The sequence below is a fragment of the Nerophis lumbriciformis genome, linkage group LG13 (genome assembly GCF_033978685.3).
Source record: "Nerophis lumbriciformis linkage group LG13, RoL_Nlum_v2.1, whole genome shotgun sequence".
Taxonomy (NCBI): Eukaryota; Metazoa; Chordata; class Actinopteri; order Syngnathiformes; family Syngnathidae; genus Nerophis; species Nerophis lumbriciformis.
Window position 1 is genome coordinate 6,007,921 of NC_084560.2, and position 13,093 is coordinate 6,021,013.

General features: G+C 35.5%; 1 protein-coding gene across 1 annotated transcript in view; it reads right to left on the reverse strand.

Moving 5' to 3' along the window:
* Nucleotides 1-13,093, reverse strand: part of LOC133614008 (sodium-driven chloride bicarbonate exchanger-like) — a 154,956-nt gene that overhangs the window by 104,374 nt on the left and 37,489 nt on the right. The window contains exon 9 of the mRNA XM_061971937.2: nucleotides 1,217-1,307. Coding sequence (XP_061827921.1) covers nucleotides 1,217-1,307 — 91 coding nt within the window. The remainder of the gene's footprint in view (nucleotides 1-1,216; nucleotides 1,308-13,093) is intronic.

Here is a 13,093-nt window from a genome sequence, read left to right on the forward strand (position 1 = left end):
TGCGTGTGCGTGTGTCAATGTGTTTATTTGTGTGTGTGTGTGTTGTGTTTATTTGTAGTGTGGCTAAGTGTAAAGTGTAATGTGTAGTGTGTGCGTGTGTGTTTATTTCTTTGTGTGTGCGTGTGTTTTTGTGTTTATTTGTGAGTGTGTGTGTGTTTGTTCATTTATTTGTGTGTGTGTCTTTGTGTTTATTTGTAGTGTGTCTATGTGTTTGTGTGCACTTGTGTGCATGTGTGTGTGTGTGTGCGTGTGTCTTTGTGTTTATTTGTAGTGTGTCTAAATGGTTGTGTAGGTGTGTTTACTTATTTGCGTGTGCATGTGTCAATGTGTTTATTTGTGTGTGTGTGTGTGTGTGTGTTTATTTGTGTGTGTGTGTGTTGTGTTGTGTTTAATTGTAGTGTGTCTAAGTGTTTGTGTGCACTTGCGTGCATGTGTGTGTGTGTGTGTGTGTGTTTATTTGTAGTGTGTCTAAATGGTTGTGTAGTGCGTGTGTAGGTGTGTTTACTTATTTGCGTGTGCGTGTGTCAATGTGTTTATTTGTGTGTGTGTGTGTGTGTTTATTTGTGTGTGTGTGTGTTGTGTTGTGTTTAATTGTAGTGTGTCTAAGTGTAAAGTGTAATGTGTAGTGTGTGCGTGTGTGTGCTTTTATTTCTTTGTGTGAGCATGTGTGTCTTTGTGTTTATTTGTGTGTGTGCGTGTGTTTGTTCATTTGTTTGTGTGTGTCTCTTTGTGTTTATTTATAGTGTGTGTGCGTCTTTGTGTTTATTTGTGTGTATGTGTGTTTGTTCATGTATTTGTGTGTGTGTCTTTGTGTTTATTTGTAGTGTGTCTATGTGTTTATTTGTGTGCGCTTGCGTGCATGTGTTTATGTGTGTGTGTGTGCGTGTGTGCGTGTGTGTGTGTGTGTGTGTGTGTGTGTGTGTGTGTGTGTGTGTGTGTGTGTGTGTGTGTGTGTGTGTGTGTGTGTGTGTGTAAGAGCTTTTCAGATGGTTGAGCACATCCTATTTGAGATACTCTATTAAGCTTTGTAATATTTATGATGGACTTCCTGAGCATTTTCCACAAAATGCACTGTTATCAATATGTGATAATACACTCCATTATTTATATGTACATATATATATATATATATATATATATATATATATATATATATATATATATATATATATATATATATATATATATATATATATATATTGCATTGATGTCATACCTTCAAGATCTTCCTGTTCAAAGTTGGTATTTTGTTGGAAGCGCATTCCTCCTCTGTCCACCACAGCTTCATCATCATCATCATCATCCCGCTATCAATCACACACATCACACGTATTAGACTTTATGATCTTGCTGATGTCAACATTACAAATCAATATTAGACATAATGATCTTGTTTATGGCGCAGGAGAAGAGACGGTTGCCATGGAAACTCTCGCCACAAGTCCCTTAATGGTATGTCATGTCCATCACTTACGTCTCTACTTCTCCTTCATGCATGCAGTTATGGAATATTTCCTCAACTAATGTATTATTGTTTCTTTGAAGTAATGCATCAATATGAAAGAGTAATTATGTAAGTGGTCGAGTAATTGTTGATAATGTAACAATGGAGCCAATGGGGGCTCTCTATTTTGCCAACAAAACTCACTAAATAATCATCCAAAATCATCCATTGCTCTATTTACATCTGGTGACTTGAATATTATTTATTATTAGGGCAGCACGGTGGTATAGGGGTTAGTGCATGTTAAAAGCCCGCTAACGTAACAATGGAGTCAATGGGGGCTCTCTATTTTGCCAACAAAACTCACTAAATAATCATCCAAAATCATCCATTGCTCTATTTACATCTGGTGACTTGAATATTATTTATTATTAGGGCAGCACGGTGGCATAGGGGTTAGTGCATGTTAAAAGCCCGCTAACGTAACAATGGCGTCAATGGTGGCTCTCTATTTTGCTCACTAAATAACCATCTGAAATCATCCAATGCTCTATTTACATCTGGTGACTTGAATATTATATATTATTAGGGCAGCACGGTGGTATAGGGGTTAGTGCATGTTAAAAGCCTGCTAACGTAACAATTGAGTTTAAGGGGGCTCTCTATTTTGCCCACAAAACTTACTAAACAATTATCCGAAATCCGCCAACAATCCTTTATTTACATTTTGTGACTTGAATATTATATATTATTAGGGCAGCACGGTGGCATAGGGTTTAGTGCATGTTAAAAGCCCGCTAACGTAACAATGGAGTCAATAGGGGCTCTCTATTTTGCCCACAAAACTCACTAAATAACCATCCGAAATCCTCCAACAATGCTCTATTTACATCTCATGACTTGAATATTATATTATATTAGGGCAGCACGGTGGAATAGGGGTTAGTGCATGTTAAAAGCCCGCTTAAGGTAACAATTGAGTTTAAGGGGCTCTCTATTTTGCCCACAAAACTCACTAAATAACCATCCGAAATCCGCAAACAATGCTCTATTTACATTTGGTGACTTGAATATTACATATTATTAGGGCAGCACGGTGGCATAGGGGTTAGTGCATGTTAAAAGCCCGCTAACGGAACAATTGACTTTAAGGGGGCTCTCTATTTTTCCCACAAAACTCACTAAATAACATTCCGAAATCCTCCAACAATGCTTTATTTACATCTTGTGACTTTAATATTATATATTATTAGGGCAGCACGGTGGATTAGGGGTTAGTGCATGTTAAAAGCCCGCTAACCTAACAATGGCGTCAATGGTGGCTCTCTATTTTACCCACAAAACTAACTAAATAACCATCCGAAATCCACAAACAATGCTCTATGTACATCTTGTGACTTGAATATTATTTATTATTAGGGCAGCACGGTGGCATAGGGGTTAGTGCATGTTAAAAGCCCGCTAACGGAACAATTGACTTTAAGGGGGCTCTCTATTTTTCCCACAAAACTCACTAAATAACATTCCGAAATCCTCCAACAATGCTTTATTTACATCTTGTGACTTTAATATTATATATTATTAGGGCAGCACAGTGGATTAGGGGTTAGTGCATGTTAAAAGCCCGCTAACGTAACAATGAAGTCAATGGGGGCTCTCTATTTTGCCCACAAACTAACTAAATAACCATCCGAAATCCTCCAACAATGCTTTATTTACATCTTGTGACTTGAATATTATATATTCTTAGAGCAGCACGGTGGCATAGGGGTTAGTGCATGTTAAAAGCCCGCTAACGTAAGAATTTAGTTTAAGTGGGCTCTCTATTTTGCCCACAAAACTAACTAAATAACCATTCGAAATCCTCCAACAGTGCTTTATTTACATCTCGTGACTTGAATATCTCAAATTATTAGGGCAGCACGGTGGCATAGGGGTTAGTGCATGTTAAAAGCCCGCTAACGTAACAATGAAGTCAATGGGGGCTCTCTATTTTGCCCACAAAACTAACTAAATAACCATCCGAAATCCTCCAACAATGCTTTATTTACATCTGGTGACTTGAATATTATATATTATTAGGGCAGCACGGTGGAATAGGGGTTAGTGCATGTTAAAAGCCCGCTAACCCAACAATGGCGTCAATGGTGGCTCTCTATTTTACCCACAAAACTAACTAAATAACCATCCGAAATCCACAAACAATGCTCTATGTACATCTTGTGACTTGAATATTATTTATTATTAGGGCAGCACGGTGGCATAGGGGTTAGTGCATGTTAAAAGCCCGCTAACGTAACAATGGCGTCAATGGGGGCTCTCTATTTTGCCCACAAAACTAACTAAATAACCATCCGAAATCCTCCAACAATGCTTTATTTACATCTTGTGACTTGAATATTATATATTATTAGGGCAGCACGGTGGCATAGGGGTTAGTGCATGTTAAAAGCCCGCTAACGTAACAATGGAGTCAATGGGGGCTCTCTATTTTATCCACAAAACTAACTAAATAACCATCTGAAATCCTCCAACAATGCTTTATTTACATCTTGTGACTTGAATAATATATATTATTAGGGCAGCACGGTGGCATAGGGGTTAGTGCTTGTTAAAAGCCCGCTAACGTAACAATTGAGTTTAAGGGGGCTCTCTATTTTGCCCACAAAAACTAACTAAATAACCATCCAAAATCCTCCAGCAATGCTTTATTTACATCTCGTTAATTGAATATTATAAAAAATTAAGGGCAGCACGGTGGCATAGGGATTAGTGCATGTTATAAGCCCGCTAACATAACAATGGAGTCAATGGGGGCTCTCTATTTTGCCCACAAAACTAACTGAATAACCATCCGAAATCCTCCAACAATGCTATATTTACATCTTGTGACTTGAATATTATATATTATTAGGGCAGCACGGTCGCATAGGGGTTAGTGCTTGTTAAAATCCCGCTAACGTAACAATTGAGTTTAAGGGGGCTCTCTATTTTGCCCACAAAACTAACTAAATAACCATCCGAAATCCTCCAACAATGCTTTATTTACATCTTGTGACTTGAATATTATATATTATTAGGGCAGCACGGTGGAATAGGGGTTAGTGCATGTTAAAAGTCCGTTAACGTAACAATGGAGTCAATGGGGGCTCTCTATTTTGCCCACAAAACTAACTAAATAACCATCCGAAATCCTCCAACAATGCTTTATTTACATCTTGTGACTTGATTATTATAAATTATTAGGGCAGCGCGGTGAAATAGGGGTTAGTGCATGTTAAAAGCCCGCTAACGTAACAATTGAGTTTAAGGGGGCTCTCTATTTTGCCCACAAAACTCACTAAATAACCATCCGAAATCCGCAAACAATGCTCTATTTACATTTGGTGACTTGAATATTATATATTATTAGGGCAACACGGTGGCATAGGGTTTAGTGCATGTTAACATCCCGCTAACATAACAATGGCGTCAATGGAGGCTCTCTATTTTTCCCACAAAACTCACTAAATAACATTCCGAAATCCTCCAACAATGCTTTATTTACATCTTGTGACTTTAATATTATATATTATTAGGGCAGCACGGTGGATTAGGGCTTAGTGCATGTTAAAAGCCCGCTAACCTAACAATGGCGTCAATGGTGGCTCTCTATTTTACCCACAAAACTAACTAAATAACCATCCGAAATCCACAAACAATGCTCTATGTACATCTTGTGACTTGAATATTATTTATTATTAGGGCAGCACGGTGGCATAGGGTTTAGTGCATGTTAAAAGCCCGCTAACGTAACAATGAAGTCAATGGGGGCTCTCTATTTTGCCCACAAACTAACTAAATAACCATCCGAAATCCTCCAACAATGCTTTATTTACATCTTGTGACTTGAATATTATATATTATTAGGGCAGCACGGTGGAATAGGGGTTAGTGCATGTTAAAAGCCCGCTAATGCAACAATGGCATCAATGGGGGCTCTCTATTTTTCCCACAAAACTCACTAAATAACCATCTGAAATCCTCCAACAATGCTTTATTTACATCTCGTGACTTGAATATTATATATTATTAGGGCAGCACGGTGGCATAGGGGTTAGTGCATGTTAAAAGCCCGCTAACGTAACAATGGCGTCAATGGTGGCTCTCTATTTTGCTCACTAAATAACCATCTGAAATCATCCAATGCTCTATTTACATCTGGTGACTTGAATATTATATATTATTAGGGCAGCACGGTGGTATAGGGGTTAGTGCATGTTAAAAGCCCGCTAACGTAACAATTGAGTTTAAGGGGGCTCTCTATTTTGCTCACAAAACTTACTAAACAATTATCCGAAATCCTCCAACAATGCTTTATTTACATCTTGTGACTTGAATATTATATATTATTAGGGCTGCACGGTGGAATAGGGGTTAGTACATGTTAAAAGCCCGCTAACCTAACAATGGAGTCAATTGGGGCTCTCTATTTTGCCCACAAAACTAACTAAATAACCATCCGAAATCCGCAAACAATGCTCTATTTACATCTCATGACTTGAATATTATATATTATTAGGGCAGCACGGTGGCATAGGGGCTAGTGCATGTTAAAAGTCTGCTAACGTAACAATGGCGTCAATGGTGGCTCTCTATTTTACCCACAAAACTAACTAAATAACCATCTGAAATCCACCAACAATGCTCTATTTACATCTCGTTAATTGAATATTATATATTATTAGGGCAGCACGGTGGCATAGGGGTTAGTTCATGTTAAAAGCCCGCTAACGTAACAATGGCGTCAATGGGGGCTCTCTATTTTGCCCACAAAACTCACTAAATAACCATCTGAAATCATCCAATGCTCTATTTACATCTCATGACTTGAATATTATAAATTATTAGGGCAGTACGGTGGAATAGGGGTTAGTGCATGTTAAAAGCCCGCTAACCTAACAATGGCGTCAATGGGGGCTCTCTATTTTGCCCACAAAACTTACTAAATAACCATCCGAAATCCGCAAACAATGCTCTATTTACATCTCATGACTTGAATATTATATTATATTAGGGCAGCACGGTGGAATAGGGGTTAGTGCATGTTAAAAGCCCGCTAACCTAACAATGGGGGCTCTCTATTTTGCCCACAAAACTAACTAAATAACCATCCGAAATCCTCCAACAATGTTTTATTTACATCTTGTGACTTGAATATTATATATTATTAGGGCAGCACGGTGGCATAGGGGTTAGTGCATGTTAAAAGCCCAATAACGTAACAATTTAGTTTAAGGGGGCTCTCTATTTTGCCCACAAAACTAACTAAATAATCATCCGAAATCCTCCAATAATGCTTTATTTACATCTCGTTAATTGAATATTATATATTATTAGGGCAGCACGGTGGCATAGGGGTTAGTGCATGTTAAAAGCCCGCTAACGTAACAATGAAGTTAATGGGGGCTCTCTATTTTGCCCACAAAACTAACTAAATAACCATCCAAAATCGTCCAACAACGCGCTATTTACATCTCGTGACTTGAATATGGACATTTTAATTGGGGTCTGACAAAAAGGGCAAAAGAGCTGGTGCTTCATTATTATTAGTATTATGGTTATTTTTATTATAATCATTAATATTATTGTTGTTGTTGTTAGTACTTTGTTGGTATTACTTTTATTATTATTGTTGTTATTATTGTTGTTGTTGTTATTAGTATCGTTATCGTTGCCATTGACGTTGTTGTTGTTGTTGGTGTTGTCATCGTTGTTGTTATTAGTAGTAGTAGTGTCGTTGTTATTATAACTATTGTTGTTGTTGTTAGTATTGTTGTTGTTATTACTATTAGTATTATTATTATTGTTGTTGTTATTATTTGTGTTGTTATTATTATTGTTATATTAACATAACTCCAAAATCAAACTTGCAATCCGTCTGAAAATGCCTGTAATATTGAATCTACGTGAGTTTTACCAGAATCAGGTATTTTGTTACGGTTTACAAATACAAAAATTAGGTTTTACTCAAAATGACAGTATAACTGCCACATTCAAAATGACAGTTATTTAAACATAACTCCTATGACAGTTATACACACCTTGGATCCCTCAAGTTGTACTGCATCAAAAAGCCACATCAGTGTGTAAAGGATATCACCACATGGGCTCAGGAACACTTCAGAAAACCACTGTCAGTAACTACAGTTGGTCGCTACATCTGTAAGTGCAAGTTAAAACTCTACTATGCAATGTCAAAGCCATTTATCAACAACACCCAGAAACGGCACCGGCTTCGCTGGGCCCGAGCTCATCTAAGATGGACTGATACAAAGTGGAAAAGTGTTCTGTGGTCTGACGAGTCCACATTTCAAATTTTTTTTTTGGAAACTGTGGACTTCGTGTCCTCCGGACCAAAGAGGAAAAGAACCATCCGGACTGTTCTAGGCGCAAAGTGTAAAAGGCAGCATGTGTGATGGTATGGGGGTGTATTAGTGCCCAAGACATGGGTAACTTACACATCTGTGAAGGCACCATTAATGCTGAAAAGGTACATACAGCTTTTGGAGCAACATATGTTGCCATCCAAGCAACGTTACCATGGACGCCCCTGCTTATTTCAGCAAGACAATGCCAAGCCACGTGTTACATCAACGTGGCTTCATAGTAAAAGAGTGCGGGTACTAGACTGGCCTGCCTGTAGTCCAGACCTGTCTCCCATTGAAAATGTGTGAAGCCTAAAATAGCACAACGGAGACCCCCGGACTGTTGAACAACTTAAGCTGTACATCAAGCAAGAATGGGAAATAATTCCACTTGAGAAGCTTCAAAAATGTGTCTCCTCAGTTCCCAAACCTTTACTGAGTGTTGTTAAAAGGAAAGGCCATGTAACACAGTGGTGAACATTAATTATTATTTGCAAAAAAATAAATAAAGTTTATGAGTTTGAACATCAAATATGTTGTCTTTGTAGCATATTCAACTGAATATGGCTTGAAAATGATTAGCAAATCATTGTATTCCGTTTATATTTACATCTAACACAATTTCCCAACTCATATGGAAACGGGGTTTGTATATTTATGCATGAGGAAGATTAATTGTTTGGTCCGGCACCCAATTATGTCCATGCGCCACAAGAACAAGCATTTTCTAGTTCCTATCATAACACGACTGTACTAAAGTCTGCTCTCCAAGGTAAACAAAGTTGTTTCTATCATTAATGATACTAATATAATAATTGTTACATGACATTAAAATGTTGGTGTTTTGGAAGCAAAGCACGTATTAAATTGATATTAATTTATTTTAATGGACAGGATGATTTTTCAGGTTTTTCAGGTTGAATGAACAATGTACACATAGGTTGGGTGCTGCTGTAATCAAGTGTGGTTTTTTTGTGTGTGTTTTTTTAAATTTAAATCATGCAAGCAAGTAATTAATCAAATTCAAAAGTTTGATTAATCAGATTTTTTTATTTAAAATAATTTAATAATGTCATTTATCTTTGCGACTTGTGTCTCCTAAATAAACATTTATTTTGACAAGTGCTTGCATTTGTTTTCTGTTCCACAAGCGTCAGTCACTGCATTGGCAGGGTAGAAAAGGGGGCGTGGCCACGTGAGAAGATAGAAAATATTAAATGTCACATGTCAAATCATATTTGTGGAGAGTTATTGACAACGAGAATCATTTTCATTCTTCAATGATTCATTATGATATAAAACATTTTAATTGGGGTCTGACAAAAAGGGCAAAAGAGCTGGTGCTTCATTATTATTAGTATTATGGTTATTTTTATTATTATCATTAATATTATTGTTGTTGTTAGTATTTTGTTGGTATTACTATTATTATTATTATTTTTGTTGTTTTTATTAGTATCATTATCGTTGCCATTGACGTTGTTGTTGTTGGTGTCGTCGTCGTTGTTGTTATTAGTAGTAGTAGTACCGTTGTAATTATTATAACTATTGTTGTTGTTGTTAGTATTGTTGTTGTTATTACTATTAGTATTATTATTATTGTTGTTGTTATTATTTTTGTTGTTATCGTTGTCGTTGTTGTTGCTGCTGATGTTGTTGTCATTGTCATTGCCGTTTTCGTTGTTGTTGTTGGTGGTGGTGTTGTTGGTATTATTGTTGCTGTTTTTGTTATTATTATATTTATTTTTATTAGTATCATTAATATTATTTGTTGTTGTTGTTGTTTTTGTTAGTATTTTGTTGGTATTACTATTATTCGTATTGTTATTATTATTTTTGTTATTATTGTTGTTGTTGTTATTAGTATGTTGTCATTGCTGTTTTCATTGTCATTTTTGTTGGTGTTGTTGTTGTTAGTATTGTTGTTGTTATTACTATTAGTATTATTAATATTGTTATTATTTTTGTTGTTATTATTGTTGTTTTTAATCGTTGTCGTTGTTGCTGATTTTGTTGTCATTGCCGTTGTCGTTGTAGGTGTTGTTGGTATTATTGTTGCTGTTTTTGTTATTATTATAGTTATTTTTATTATTATCATTAATATTATTGTTGTTGTTATTTTTGTTAGTATTTTGTTGGTATTACTATTATTATTATTATTGTTATCATTATTTTTGTTATTATTGTTGTTGTTATTAGTATGTTATCGTTGTTGTGTCATTGTCATTTTTGTTGGTGTTGTTGTGTTTATTATTAGTGGTATTGTTGTTGTTGTTATTAGTATGTTATCATTGTTGTTTTCATTGTCATTTTTGTTGGTGTTGTTGTTGTTGTTAGTATTGTTGTTGTTATTACTATTAGTATTATTAATATTGTTGTTGTTATTATTTTTGTTGTTATTATCGTTGTTGTCGTTGTTGCTGCTGATTTTGTTGTCATTTTCATTGCTGTTGTCATTGGTGGTGGTGGTGGTGGTGTTGTTGGTATTGTTGAGGTTTTTGTTATTATTATAGTTATTTTTATTATTATCATTAATATTAATGTTGTTATTGTTGTTTTTGTTAGTATTTTGTTGGTATTACTATTATTATTATTATTTTTGTTATTATTGTTGTTATTGTTGTTTTTGTTAGTATTTTGTTGGTATTACTATTTTTATTATTGTTTTTGTTATTATTGTTGTTGTTATTAGTATGTTATTGTTGCCGTTGTCATTGTCATTTTTGTTGGTGTTGTTGTGTTTATTATTAGTGGTATAGTTGTTGTTGTTATTAGTAATAGTAGTATTGTTGTTATTATTATTAATATGTCGTTGTTGTTATTATTGTTATTATAACTACTGTTGTTGTTGTTAGTATTATTATAGTTATTTTTATTATTATCATTAATACTAATGTTGTTGTTTTTGTTAGTATTTTGTTGGTATTATTATTGTTATTATTATTGTTGTTGTTAGTATCGTTATTGTTGGCGTTGTAATTGTCATTTTCGTTGTTGACGTTGTTGGTATTATTGTTGTTATTATTATTGTTGTTTTCATTGTTGTTATTAGTAGTAGTAGTATTGTTGTTATTATTAATATTATTGTTATTTTGTATTGTTATTATAACTATTGTTCTTGTTGTTGTTATTCCTATTAGTATTATTATTGTTGTTATTATTTTTGTTGTTATTATTGTTGTTGTTTTTATTGTCGTTGTTGTTGCTGCTGCTGTTGTTGTCGTTGTCATTGTCGTTTTTGTTGGTGTTGTTGTGTTTATTATTAGTGGTATTGTTGTTGTTATTAGTAATAGTAGTATTGTTGTTATTATTATTAATATGTCGTTGTTGTTATTATTGTTATTATAACTACTGTTGTTGTTGTTGTTGTTAGTATTATTATGGTTATTTTTATTATTATCATTAATACTAATGTTGTTGTTGTTTTTGTTAGTATTTTCTTGGTATTATTATTGTTGTTGTTGTTGTTGTTGTTAGTATCGTTATTGTTGGCGTTGTAATTGTCATTCTCGTTGTTGTTGTTGACATTGTTGGTATTATTGTTGTTATTAGTAGTAGTAGTATTGTTGTTGTTGTTATTAATATTATTGTTATTTTTATTGTTTTAACTATTGTTCTTGTTGTATTTATTCCTATTAGTATTATTATTGTTGTTGTTATTATTTTTGTTGTTATTATTGTTGTTTTTTTTATTGTCGTTGTTGTTGCTGCTGCTGTTGTTGTCGTTGTCATTGCCGTTTTTTTTGGTGTTTTTGCTGTTGGTATTATTGTTGCTGTTGTTGTTATTATTATTAATAGTAGTATTGTTGTTGTTATTAATATTATTGTTGTTATTATAACTATTGTTGTTAGTATTGTTGTTGTTAATATTATTATAATTATTGTTGTTGTTATTGTTGTTTTTATTGTTGTTGTTTTTATTGTGGTTGTTGTCGTTGTTTTTTGCGAGTTGTTTCTCCTAAATGAACATTTCTTTTAACGAGTGCTTGTATTTGTTTTCTGTTGTGTAAAGTTGTAACGTGTCATCTTAGTGTGTGTGTGTGTGTGTGTGTGTGTGTGTGTGTGTGTGTGTGTGTGTGTTGAGGATAGTTGAGTTGACTTCATGATCCAAGTAGTCCAGCACAACGTTCAGAGCAACTTGAAAATAACGAGAAGGCGCAGAAAAAAAAAAAGATTGAGTTGTTCACACTCCCTGTAGGCACACACGTAATACTTTTTAATCCTTAAAGCTTGCTGGGTGTCAGCTTTTCCTCCAACCATCTCGACCTCTGGCTGACCTTGTTGGCATGTTCATATTGAACTTTTTACAGCTGTTGACTAATCTCTTGTACAAATACACACTGTGTGTACTTGTTGGTCAACCACTAATTGTGTCAGTACCACAACACACACTGTGTATTCTGTCTGTATATATATATATATATATATATATATATATATATATATATATATACATATATATCCCATTCCTGTCAGCCCACTTTCTGCAGCTGTTACATCTTCAACTCTTCTGGGAAGGCTGTCCACAAGGTTGCGGAGTGTGTTTATGGGAATTTTCCACCATTCTTCCAAAAGCGCATTGGTGAGGTCACACACTGAGAAGGCCGTTCTAATTCATCCCAAAGGGGTTCTATCGGGTTGAGGTCAGGACTCTGTGCAGGCCAGTCAAGTTCATCCACACCAGACTCTGTCATCCATGTCTTTATGGACCTTGCTTTGTGCACTGGTGCACAGTCATGTTGGAGGAGGAAGGGGCCCGCTCCAGACTGTCCCCACCAGGTTGGGAGCATGGAATTGTCCAAAATGTTTCGGTATCCTGGAGCATTCAAAAGTTCCTTTCACTGGAACTAAAAGGCCAAGCCCAATTCCTGAAAAACAACCCCACACCATAATTCCTCCTCCACCAAATTTCGCAAAATGCAGTCCGAAATGTAGCGTTCTCCTGGCAACCTCCAAACCCAGACTGGTCCATCAGATTGCCAGATGGAAAAGTGTGACTCATCAGTCCACTGCTCTAGAGTCCAGTGGTGATGTCCTTTACACCACTGCATCCCACGCTTTGCATTGGACTTGGTGATGTGTGGCTTAGATGCAGCTGCTCGGCCATGGAAACCCATTCCACGGAGCTCTCTGCGTACTGTACGTGGGCTAATTGGAAGGTCACGTGACGTTTGGAGCTCTGCAGCAAGTGACTGTGCAGAAAGTCTTTGCACCATGCTGACTCCTACCACTTTGTGGCTGA